Raw genomic sequence first — 12,104 nt, 5'->3', positions numbered from 1 at the left:
CAGTTAAAATGCAACTTGATGTAGGAAAGTACTTGCAGACAAGCACTTTTGGCTACTTCAGGCACCAGCATGCTGTAATCATACGGTAGCTCTTCTGTCCACAGGCATGATCTGTCCCTGAGTGGATGAGGAGGTGGAGAACAGTATCATCTTACTTGCAAAGTAATCTGCAGCACACTGCCATCTCAGCATTTGTTTCAAGGCTATTCTGGACCATGCTTTAAATGTGGTATATCCATATTTCCTCCCAAAGAAACACTGAAGGCAGGAGGGTCCCATAAAGTTAGCTTTATCTAATGTGGGAGGAGGAAGACCAGGTCTTATTGTCTGAAATCAGCTTAGCTGCAATAAGGTGCAAGTCCAGATCTAATTTTTGCCTCTGTCAGGATGGAAACATCAAAAGAACCCTGTGAGAACCCTTCCTCCATTTTGACCCATGACTAAGAAATAAGCAACCAAATCATTGACATTTTCTTGTAGACCTCAGAATTCCACCCTTTGCTACCTTACCAAATCATTACTCCACTGGGATATCAGCCTTCCATCCTTGCTCACATTTTACTGGCAAGAGGAAATAGGACATCACTGCCTTAAATGATAGCTCACTGCAAAGCTTAATGAGCAAAGAGATAGACTGGACAGTTACCCTGACCACCAGCACCAGAAATTCACATTTTCCACTCCATTCTGCCCTTCTAGAAGAGGTTTTCTGGAGAGCATGGGAGATTTAGGGGCTACATCCCTTTACTTCTGCCTTTCACTGGCAAAGATTAAGATGCTGCTGCCTCTCCTACAATTTTAAAAGTTGGTATAAACCAAGTTCTGTTACCCTGGAGAACAGGGCTTTTACAATGTGGCATGTAATTACACTCAGAGAAGGGACGCCATAGCTTGCTACTTAGGTCATCTACACAGCATCCCTCCCTAGCCTCTCTCAGTCATAACACAATACCTTGCAGACTGATATTTTGCAGAATATCCTTGGAAAATGAACTAAAGTACAGCTTTAGGATCAAATATAAGTTAGACACACCTGGAGAGCAGAAATGCATGTGTATGGGATGAAAGCACTTGGTCAGTCAGCAAAACTCCCACAGTTGTGTGCAAGGCAATTTTTTTCAAGTGATACCTTCTCCAACCATTTAACTCTTCTCTGCTGTTAACAGGGTCTCCCCTCTGTTTTTGTGCCAGAGCACAACCTTGGTTTTGACTTAGGAAGACTGGGTGAATTTTTACCTGCACTTCTCCACACATCATTTTGCATGGCTGCAGTGTAGATTCTCTGTCCCACATGAGTACTTCAAAGGCATCTACACTTATAATATCAAAAGGGCAAGTTTATGTCAAAGCTTCAGGCCAGTAGCTTGTCTCTGTCTGTCAAAAGCAGGAAGCTATGGTGAGCCCTGAACCCAATGAACAGGGAGAGGTTTACAAGCCCACACAAAGCAATGGCAAAGAATAAAAAGAAATGCTGTGATCTGGGAACACTGAAGAGGAAAGAAAATAAGCTGTGTGTTTTCATGCTAGAGTTTGTAACAGCAGAGTTTATGGATTATATAGCAGAAGCACAGACACGCGGCCGTCCAGGTCACTGGCTGCAGGGAGTGCCTGGGCCTGTCGCTTGTGCCAGACGGCAGCGGGGACGGCAAATGTCTTCGGTGTGAGCAGGTGGATGATCTGCTCAGCCTGGTGGCAGAGCTGAAGGAGGAGGTGGAAAGGCTGAGGAGCATCAGGGAGTGCGAGCAGGAGATAGACTGGTGGAGCCGCACCCTGCCGTCCCTGGGGCCAGGGCAGCAGGCGGAGGCCCCACAAGGAGCGGAGGATCCCCTGCCCTCTTGCCGGCAAGCAGAAGGAGGGGATCCAGGAGACGGGGGGGAATGGAAACAGGTCCCTGCCCGGGGAGGCAGGCGAATCCCCTCCCGGCCTCCCTCACCTCCCCAGCTGCCCCTACACAACAGATACGGGGCTCTGGAGGTTGAGGGCCAGGCAAGCGGGGAGGGAGGTGAAGGGGAAGGTCCAGCCAGGGGGTTGCCGAGGGTCAGTCAGTCACCCCCACGGATTACGACTGCCCCTGTTAAGAAAAAAAGGAGGGTGGTTGTGGTGGGGGATTCCCTCCTGCGGGGAACTGAGGGCCCGATCTGCCACCCGGACCCATCCCACAGGGAAGTCTGCTGCCTCCCTGGGGCCCGGGTTAGGGACATTACGAGGAAACTGCCTGACCTCATGAGGCCCTCCGATTATTACCCACTGCTGGTTATACAGGTGGGCAGTGACGAGATTGCAGAGAGAAGTCCTAGGCCAATGAAGAGGGACTTCAGGGCACTGGGGCGATTGCTCGCAGGATCGGGAGCACAGGTTGTGTTTTCCTCTATCCCGTCAGTGGCAGCAAGGAACACTGAAAGGAATGGGAAAACTCACCTGATTAACAGGTGGCTCAGAGGCTGGTGCCATCGCTGGAATTTTGGGTTCTTCGATCGCAGGGAGGTCTACACGGCACCGGGCCTGCTGGCGGCTGATGGAGATCGGCTGTCTCCAAGGGGGAAAAGGATTCTCGCCCAAGAGTTGGCGGGACTCATTGAGAGGGCTTTAAACTAGGTTTGAAGGGGGAAGGGGATATAAACAGGCCCGCTAGTAAGGAGCCCAGGGGCGGCATGGCAACATTGGGGGCAAAATCGACAGCCCAGCTTAAGTGCATGTACAGCAATGCACGTAGCATGGGCAACAAACAGGAGGAGCTGGAGGCCCTTGTGCAGCAGGATGGCTATGACATAGTCGCCATCACGGAAACGTGGTGGGACGACTCTCATGACTGGAGTGCTGCACTGGAGGGCTATAAGCTCTTCAGAAGGGATAGGCAGGGTAGGAAAGGCGGTGGGGTGGCTCTGTATGTTAGGGAGTGTTTCGACTGCATAGAGCTTGACAGTGGTGATGACAAGGTGGAATGCTTATGGGTAAGGATGAGGGGGAAGGCTGGAAAGGCGGATGTCCTGTTGGGAGTCTGCTATAGACCACCCAACCAGGAGGTAGAGGTAGATGAGGCATTCTATAAGCGGCTGGCAGAAGTGTCGCAATCGCTAGCCCTTGTTCTCATGGGGGACTTCAACTTGCCAGACATCTGCTGGAAATACCACACAGCAGAGAGGCAGCAGTCTTGGAAGTTCCTAGAGCATGTGGGGGATAACTTTCTAATGCAGCTGGTAAGCGAGCCTACCAGGGGAGGTGCCCCGCTTGACCTGCTGTTTACCAACAGAGAAGGGCTTGTGGGAAATGTCGAGGTCGGAGGCCGTCTCGGGCTTAGCGACCACGACATGATAAAGTTCTCAATTTTGGGTGATGCTAAGCGGAGGGGCACCAAAACTATTACCATGGACTTCCAGAGGGCAGACTTTGCCCTCTTCAGGACCCTGGTTGGGAAAGTCCCTTGGGAGGCGGTCCTGAAGGGCAAAGGGGTCCAGGAAGGCTGGGCCCTCTTCAAGAAGGAAGTCTTAAGGGCACAGGAGCGGGCTGTCCCCGTGTGTCGTAAGACCAACCGGAGGGGAAATCGACCGGCCTGGCTGAATAGGGAGCTTTTGCGGGGACTCAGGGAAAAAAGGAGAGTCTACCGCCTTTGGCAGAAGGGGCGGGCAGCTCAGGAGGAGTACAGGGATCTTGTTAGGTTCTGCAGGGAGGAAATTAGAAAGGCAAAAGCCCAGCTAGAACTCAATCTGGCCAGTGCTGTAAAAGACAATAAAAAATGCTTTTATAAGTACATCAGCAATAAAAGGAGAGCCAAGGAGGATCTCCATTCTTTGCTGGATGTGGGGGGGAACATTGTCACCGAGGACAAGGAAAAGGCTGAAGTACTTAACGCCTTCTTTGCCTCTGTGTTCAACAGCCAGACCGGTCATCCCCAGGGTACTCAGGCCCTTGAGCAAGAGGATAGGGATAGGGACCAGAATGGAGCCCTCATAGTCCAGGAGGAAGCAGTTAATGACCTGCTATGCCACCTGGACGCTCACAAGTCTATGGGGCCGGATGGGATCCACCCGAGAGTACTGAGGGAGCTGGCAGAGGAGCTTGCCAAGCCACTTTCCATCATCTATCAACAGTCCTGGTTAACAGGGGAGGTCCCTGATGACTGGAGGCTTGCCAATGTGACGCCCATCTACAAGAAGGGCCGGAAGGTGGACCCGGGGAACTACAGGCCTGTCAGCCTGACCTCGGTGCCGGGGAAGATTATGGAGAGGTTCATCTTGAGCGAACTCCACAGGCAAGTACAGGTCAACCAGGGGATCAGGCCCAGCCAGCATGGGTTCACAAAAGGCAGGTCCTGCTTGACCAACCTGATCTCCTTCTATGACCTGGTGACCCGCCTGGTAGATGATGGAAAGACTGTGGATGTCATCTACCTCGACTTTAGCAAAGCTTTTGACACCGTCTCGCATAATATCCTCCTCGGGAAGCTGGCAGCTCACGGCTTAGACAGGCATACTCTTCGCTGGGTAAAGAACTGGTTGGGTGGCCGAGCCCAGAGAGTAGTGATAAATGGTGTTAAGTCCAGTTGGCGGCCGGTCACGAGCGGTGTTCCCCAGGGCTCTGTTTTAGGGCCAGTCTTGTTCAATATCTTTATCAATGATCTGGATGAGGGGATCGAGTGCACCCTCAGTAAGTTTGCAGACGACACCAAACTGGGTGGGAGTGTCGATCTGCTCGAGGGTAGGATGGCCCTGCAGAGGGACCTGGACAGACTGGATCGATGGGCCGTGGCCAACTGTATGAGGTTCAACAAGGCCAAGTGCCGGGTCCTGCACTTTGGTCACAACAACCCCATGCAACGCTACAGGCTTGGGGAGGAGTGGCTGGAAAGCTGCCTGGCCGAAAAGGACCTGGGGGTGTTAGTAGATAGCCGGCTGAACATGAGCCAGCAGTGTGCCCAGGTGGCCAAGAAGGCCAACAGCATCCTGGCTTGTATCAGGAATGCTGTGGCCAGCAGGAGCAGGGAGGTGATTGTCCCCCTGTACTCGGCGCTGGTGAGGCCGCACCTGGAATACTGTGTCCAGTTTTGGGCCCCTCACTACAAGAAAGACATTGAGGTGCTGGAGCGTGTTCAGAGGCGGGCAACGAAGCTGGTGAAGGGTCTGGAGAACAAGTGTTATGAGGAGCGGCTGAGGGAACTGGGGTTGTTTAGCCTGGAAAAGAGGAGGCTGAGGGGAGACCTTATCGCTCTCTACAACTACCTGAAAGGAGGTTGTAGTGAGGTGGGTGTTGGTCTCTTCTCCCAAGTAGCTAGCGATAGGACAAGAGGAAATGGGCTTAAGCTGCGCCACCAGGGGAGGTTTAGACTGGAAATTAGGAAAAATTTCTTTACGGAAAGGGTGGTCAGGCATTGGAACAGGCTGCCCAGAGAGGTGGTGGAGTCACCATCCCTGGAGGCGTTTAAAAAACGGGTAGATGTGGCACTTCGGGATATGGTTTAGTCTGGTCTACCCTTGATTAGTCTAGAGTGGGCTTGGTAGTGTAGGTTAATGGTTGGACTGGATGATCTTAAAGGTCTTTTCCAACCTAGATGATTCTATGATTCTATTCTATGATTCTAAGTCACATTTCTTGCATTTTTTCCTTCTGGTTCTGGTTTCTTGTATTTCATTCTCTTCCCGGCAGAGCCATCTAGTGGATGAGACATCATTTGTTAGAAGGAAACTTTGATGTATCACACTGTAAGGATAATACACACATTGCATGTAGAATCTTCAAAGCAGCCTGTAACAAACTAACATATAAGTTAGCCTAGTCAGAAATTGCTAAATAATATGTTTGTCTTGGCTGGGGCTTAAATTCCTAGCAATGCAAAGCTTCAAACTTTCCAACAGTAATTCACAGTATCTTTCTGAAGAGGGTAAACAGTTCATCCTAGACTCAGCCTCAACCTGAATTCATAGTGCAAAGCTTTCTGTTTATGCAAAACCCAGTATCTTCTTCAAAGCTGATGTGGATTAGAGATGCTACATGTTTTAAATAAAGCTTAAAAGCTAAGGCAACACTGGCTGGAAAAAAAAGTTTTAAAGAAGTTTCATTGCTGTGTGCTCAGTGGACAGTCACAGAGGGTGAGAAACATCAGAAGGGGTAGAAAAGTCTCAAAGCAGACACATTGCAGAGTTTGTTCTAGCAGTCAAACCTACTGGGGAGGGTTATTGTTTCTTTCTGAAATTCACATTTGTCCCCTTGCCCTCAGTGCTGCTGAATGCAACATCAACTGTTCCACAGAAGAGAGGAGATCTCAGTGGAGAGAACAGAAGTTTGGCATTGCACAAGGAAGAACAGGGACTTTAGAAACAATAGAAAAGGTAAGCCAATCATCATTAGTGGAAACAATGCCCAACAAACCTGCTACTGCCAGGCAGCTTTAATTTTCTTAAATAACATTTAACCATTATACTCTTTAGAGTTCCCCTTGGTGTTTCAAAGCCTTTGCCATTCCAGTAGCTATCTGTGGTCAAAATGTGGTGCCATTTCTCTCTGCCCGCTGCAAAAGAAGCTAGCATCTAACCGTCAGGAAGGGCCACATGCTATTTAACAGTCAGAAGGAAACAGTGAGATGCAAAGCCAATGGGCCAGATTTGCAGCCTTGCCAAAATGTTGACTCTCTTCCTTAGTCAAGTCCCCCATCTGTGGCTTACTTCCTTTTCCACATGTTGAGTGTTATTTTTGAAGGCTTTAGAGAAAAAGGAAGCAGAGCTTTGAGGGCTGGAGAAGTACCAGATAGTCCCACCACAAAAAGATGTGGCAATCCTCACCGTTAGTTTCCTCGAGAGGTTACAGGGAGACCCAGTAGAAGTCAGACCCAAAGGAGTTCTGGCAAAGTGATTTCTCTTTGCTTAAACTGTGAGTATGCCTCTTGTCTCTCCAGTTACTAAACAAGGTAACAGTAACTTCCTTTCTTACTCACTGTACCTGAGCCACGGCCAGGATGATACCCTTTAAGCAGAACAGCTTGCCATCCTTCAACACACACACACTCCATCCTACACTAGTTTATATTTATGGCAATTCATTGTTGCAGTAATTAATCTCAGGTTTCTGTTAGGTGTTTGCTTTTGAAGGGAAGGCAGTTCTAGATGCTACAAAATCTTGCAGCAGATACTTGGCTGAAGTTATACAGAAAGTAATCATGTATTATGCCATTCCTGTTCTCCCTGTTGATGGTAGTATAACTCCATTGTACAAAAATTCCAACTTGATTAGCAACACAATCACAAGCCTGATGTATTAAAAGCAATAAAACCCAGTTAACAGATATAATGCAAATATATATACAAGTAAAAGACATCTATTTCAAATAGCCATAATACTACCCACTGGACATCTTGTATACCACCATATAGCAACAAGCAAAGCCAGTGGATTTCAACAGAAATACCTGTTCTTATCTACCAACCCATTTCCAGAGATCCCAGGCATTAGCATGGGATACTACAAGCAGACAGTCCGATTCTTACCATGAAGCTCGTGGCACAGCAACAGGATGGAATTCTTTTCTCCTTTGTTAAAAAATGTCAGTCGCGGTGTACATCTAGTATAAAGACTCAAAATGGACTTCAGCTTCATGTTGATTTTAAGATGGTCTTTCTCAGCAGTCTTGTGAAATTCAGATGCCTTTACTTAAGCATGGGGAGAAAATTCTGTGAAAATGTCTTCTCTCCCACAGTAAGAGCTAGAACCAAACTGATTATTAAAGAATTCCAAACAGTACAAATGACTGTAACAGTGATTAGAAAGGTTGTAGTTTGCATATAGACCAGTGCAGTTTTACTTGCCTGTATCTTACGCAGATACACTCTGAGAGAAATGACCTGATCAACTGGTATCAGTCACAATTCTCTTGAACGACAGTCAATTTGAAGAATGACACATTTCCACAAGGAAGTGTTTAATATAATTACTAAAGCCCCAGTTAGCTCATTTTAATTTGGAAATACTGTCTTCAGGAAAGCATTACTGCTACATGAACATGACTCACACGCAATGTTTTGAAGCATGGCTTTCTTAAAACTGTCTTGTCTTTTGGACAAGTTCCCCAGTCTAGGCATAAGACAACACTACAATGTTTTTAATGTTTTATATGCTCAAGCATATCGTAAAACACACTTTAAGGAGGTTTCTAATGCAAATATTTAGAATCATTACTACTCAGAAGAACATGTAGCAGGGTTTTTCTAGAGATGTGAGACCAAATACAGCTTTATTTACATACAATTCAACAAATTAATACATTAGTTCAACTTTCATGTCTGCACACAAGGGAGAGTCTTCACAGCATCAGAGCAGAAGAGCACAACTACCTATTTTGTACATGTACAGACTGATAATTGATTGTATGCAAGTATATGATTAGGTACAGAAGTGTTACATTTAAACATTTCAACCATTTCAATCAGTAAAAACAACCACACTGTACTTTTAGCAAAATAAAGTTACAACTACATTTGGCTTCCTGCAGATTAGCTGATGATCTATATGACTGTGAGCAGATGTTAAGACCAAAAGCTAGTCACCTAAGTTTTGTTCAAAAGATGAACATTTGTATTGAGTTGTATTTAATGGATAACCATTTATAAGACTTTCCCCACATACCTGCACTACCTTTCAAATTTACCCTTGAAAATTCTATTTTATATTCTGTCTTGGTAGTCTTTCCTTCTGCCTGGGAAAAGAAGAGAGTCAGAAAAGAATTTTTCACTGCAAATATAGACTCAGGCTACCAAAGTTGTGTGTTCCTAATGAAATATTCTCCCTGTATCCAAAGAGGAAAAAAAAAGAAATGCAAGAATACAAGCTCCACGTACAGATCTGAAGATGGACCTCTATCTATTGTAGGTCCATATAAAGCAAATTAACATAGTGCTTCACTTCTCAGGAAGCTGCCTCTGTTTCGCTGTATTTTCCACAAATGCAGCTGCTAATATGACTTTAAAATGTATAAAAATTTTTCATCAAGAATGCCTACTAATTCTTTAGAGAATGAATGACAACAGGGCTAAACAAGAAAAAGGAAACATGATGATCTTTAAAAGTCAACGCATCACACAAATACAAAGTAGTCAAATCTAGATATGAAGTCCATTTTCCAGACAAAGCTATTTTAAGTTTGAAATCAACCTACAATGTATTTGCCCAAGAGGAGTCCTGTCACCTAAGAGCAGACAAGTTTTTGTCAGAAACATTTATTAAACAAGACTTATACTAATACACATGTAGTCAAGTTAATACCCCTTAATAAAAAAAAAAAGCACATCAGTCAAGACCAAAATTATCTTCGCTTCTGGAAGATGTTGCCACGGCCCATACCACGGCCTCTTCCTCTTGCAGCCACTGAAGAAGAAAGAAAACATCAGGGATGACATGAATTTGACATAATAGCGTATTTATCTCAACAACTGAGAAGCAAAACAAAAAACACTCAAAGTCTCTTGCTTAGAAGCAAGGAAACAAGGCTATCCTATGAAGTTCAGAAAGTGATAGGACAATAAGAAGTTTTCTGTGAGAAGAATCAGAACTAATGGTTACACAGGCTTGCTACTTAGAACAGATGTGGTGAACATTCACACACTTTGTGTTCCTTCTAAGCTGAGACACAGATTTGTATAGCCCAAGAGATTTAGAACTCCACACTTTTCCAAGGTTTTGCAACAGACCTCAGTACAGTACATTTCAGCAGACGTTACTCCCCCACGTAGACTTACTGCATTTGAGAAAGTTATCCGAGGACTTTGCAGCCCATGATTATTACTCAATCTTGTTATAACTAGATTGTACCCCTGAGAAAGGTACAAATGACAGTGAACTACAGAATACCTAATAATTACAGCTTCCCAGTAGTTTAAGTACCATCTTAATATCTGAATTTGTTTTTCTACAAAAGCTTAACAAGAACACCTGAATCCTTCCCTAAGAATTCCAAACAGCTAGTGGCCACAATCATTGGAAAACAGAAGATGAAGTTTATATAAAGCCTCCATTTAACAAGACTACTCACTATATCTAAATTATTGTAGCATCAATATTACGCATTCGGGTAATTGAGCAGTTTGAGTCTTGATTCCCACCATAAAATGAAATATGCAGAAAAACAATGTATGAACCAGTAATCTTTCCATTTCTTACGGCTTATGTTTCCTCAGTGATAGAGATGACAGTTTTCCAGTTCTTCTATGGCAAAACTGGGGGGGAAAACACGGGACGGGATGGGACAATGGTGACCATAAACAAAATGTACACACCTTGAGCTTTGAGAATAGCTGCTTTTCCTCGCCCAGCTCCAGAACCCTGGTTTTTATTCTTCATGCTTTTTAGCATAGGAGCGTTCTTCAACATATCTGGCAAAATGAGAAACCGTATCTTGCTACCTCTGATGTACACCTGTTCAAGCTGTGCCACTCGTCCATCTCTGTATGTCACCGTTATATTGGACATCTGGAAAGTAAAGACCAGTGAGTGCTCACAGAGGCCTCTAACACAGTTCTGTATTCCTATTTTTCTTGCCTGCAGAATATATAGCCAGATTCAAGTATCAAAGCCGAAGACTTTCCAAGCATACTGCTTGGAAACAACTGGAGTTGTGACACAAGGCATCCAGGACCAGTTAAACATACTCCTAAGCCTGCTACTATTCAAGACTTTTGTTTTCTCCCCAATTTGCAAGTTAGTTTTATCAGATTTGTTAGTTTTGTTTTCTCATATTGAATCACTTTTAATAAAGCTGTTCTAGTCCTAACTGTTAAGGAAGCATTTTGATTTCAACAGTGACTTGCCTAAAGTCAATAAAAATTAAGCCCTCTTGGGATAACTAAAGTAATGTGCATTAAAAAATGCTTCAATTTCTTAAATCAAGGTTTGTTTATTCTTACATTCAGTGACTTTAAATAAAGAAGTCTGGCAGAAACATCTTCACAGAACAGAATCTTAAGAACCCTGATATTATTGACAGGAATGTCCAATCTGACTCTAAAAGTGGAAAGAATAAGCCCTGAGCCTCTTTGGAGCGCTCAGTAATCCCAAATACATTTCACTATGGTAAGACACTGTACATCCAGCAGTACAGTTTTCTTTATCATAAGACTAAAAGCAATGGCCTTTTAATCAAGCTGCCAATAAACTAGCTATCAGCTTTTCCAGGCACAGGTCAGATTGCCTTCCCTCCATTTTTCTGAAGCAGGTATACCTGACAATTCATGTTGTCTTCAGCTTCAATAAGTTTGCCTCGGTAAACTTCTCCTGTATTGGTCTCACATGTCACAATATGGCCTTCAGCCTCGTGCAGGACTTTAATTGGCACTCCAATCGACATGTTTGCAGTGCTGTGGCTCTACACCTAAGACAAGAAAACAAAGGACATAGTTACAAAGAAAGTTATAGACTAGGTTTTACCTACACAATCTGTGAGCTTTCCCAGTGTAAAGTGCTGATTTTCTCTCTTACCCAAACACACCATATGCTTTGACGACACATTAATAAAACTTCTCTAGAGATGCCCATGGGAAGGAAAGACTTAAAAGAAAGTAAGTCTTTTACCAGATAATGGACCGCTTGCACAGCCAGGTGCACCTCAAGCAGAAATAACCCCAAGTGCATCCCATAGCGGTACAGCCAGCCTGACCGCCGAGGAGCTAAGGCTGGCACGGCCACGCTCACAGACCACATCACCCAAGCAACAGGCTCCCCACGAGGGAGCCCAGACCACCCCGCAGCCCTGGCGAACGCCCCTGCCCAGGGGCAGAGGAGGGCCCGAGCCCGGCGGGAAGACCCACCCCCGAGAGGCCGAGCAGAGCGCCCGAGGCCTGCGCAGGCCGGCGGCCGCCCCACCGCGGCTTCGCCCCCTCAGGCCCGGGCGCCCGAACGAGCCCACAGGCCCCGGGGGATGCAGCACGGCTCGGCTACTCCCCCACAGCACCCGGAGAGCGAGGGCCGCCATGCCGCTCCTGGGGACCCCCAGGAACCCCGCTCGGGGCCGGCTCCACCGCCACTCACCGACCGCCTCAGCCCGCGCCCGCGCTCACCCCCTAATGGCCTCCTCCAGCTTCCCGCCGTGCACCGCGCGCCGGAAGCGGAAGGCGGCGGCGGGAGCGGCT

At 46.2% G+C, this 12,104-nt stretch overlaps 1 protein-coding gene across 2 annotated transcripts; it reads right to left on the bottom strand.

Moving 5' to 3' along the window:
* Positions 1 to 7,935: 7,935 nt before the first annotated feature.
* On the bottom strand, positions 7,936 to 12,060 carry SNRPD3 (small nuclear ribonucleoprotein D3 polypeptide). 2 transcript variants are annotated; one of them, XM_075718810.1, is made up of 4 exons: positions 12,033 to 12,060; positions 11,198 to 11,347; positions 10,257 to 10,449; positions 7,936 to 9,348 (listed from the first exon to the last, which is right to left on the bottom strand). In XM_075718810.1, the coding sequence occupies exons 2-4, from the start codon at positions 11,321 to 11,323 to the stop codon at positions 9,287 to 9,289; spliced, it is 381 nt and encodes a 126-aa protein (XP_075574925.1). In that variant the 5' UTR covers positions 11,324 to 11,347; positions 12,033 to 12,060; the 3' UTR covers positions 7,936 to 9,286. The 2 variants fall into 2 exon arrangements, with proteins under 2 accessions (XP_075574925.1, XP_075574924.1); XM_075718809.1 differs by having other exon boundaries at positions 12,004 to 12,051.
* Positions 12,061 to 12,104: the final 44 nt, after the last annotated feature.

The sequence above is a fragment of the Pelecanus crispus genome, chromosome 11, assembly GCF_030463565.1.
Source record: "Pelecanus crispus isolate bPelCri1 chromosome 11, bPelCri1.pri, whole genome shotgun sequence".
NCBI lineage: Eukaryota > Metazoa > Chordata > Aves > Pelecaniformes > Pelecanidae > Pelecanus > Pelecanus crispus.
This window is presented reverse-complemented; position numbering and strand designations above follow the sequence as displayed.

What these genes read in the sequence shown, in the direction of transcription:
- SNRPD3 (XM_075718810.1), bottom strand. Translation starts at nt 11,323, where the DNA reads ATGTCGATTGGAGTGCCAATTAAAGTCCTGCACGAGGCTGAAGGCCAT. An exon ending in AAGACAACATGAATTGTCAG is followed by an intron (nt 10,450 to 11,197) that starts GTATACCTGCTT and finishes TTTACTTTCCAG; the next exon opens with ATGTCCAATATAACGGTGAC. An exon ending in AGCTATTCTCAAAGCTCAAG is followed by an intron (nt 9,349 to 10,256) that starts GTGTGTACATTT and finishes TTTCTTCTTCAG; the next exon opens with TGGCTGCAAGAGGAAGAGGC.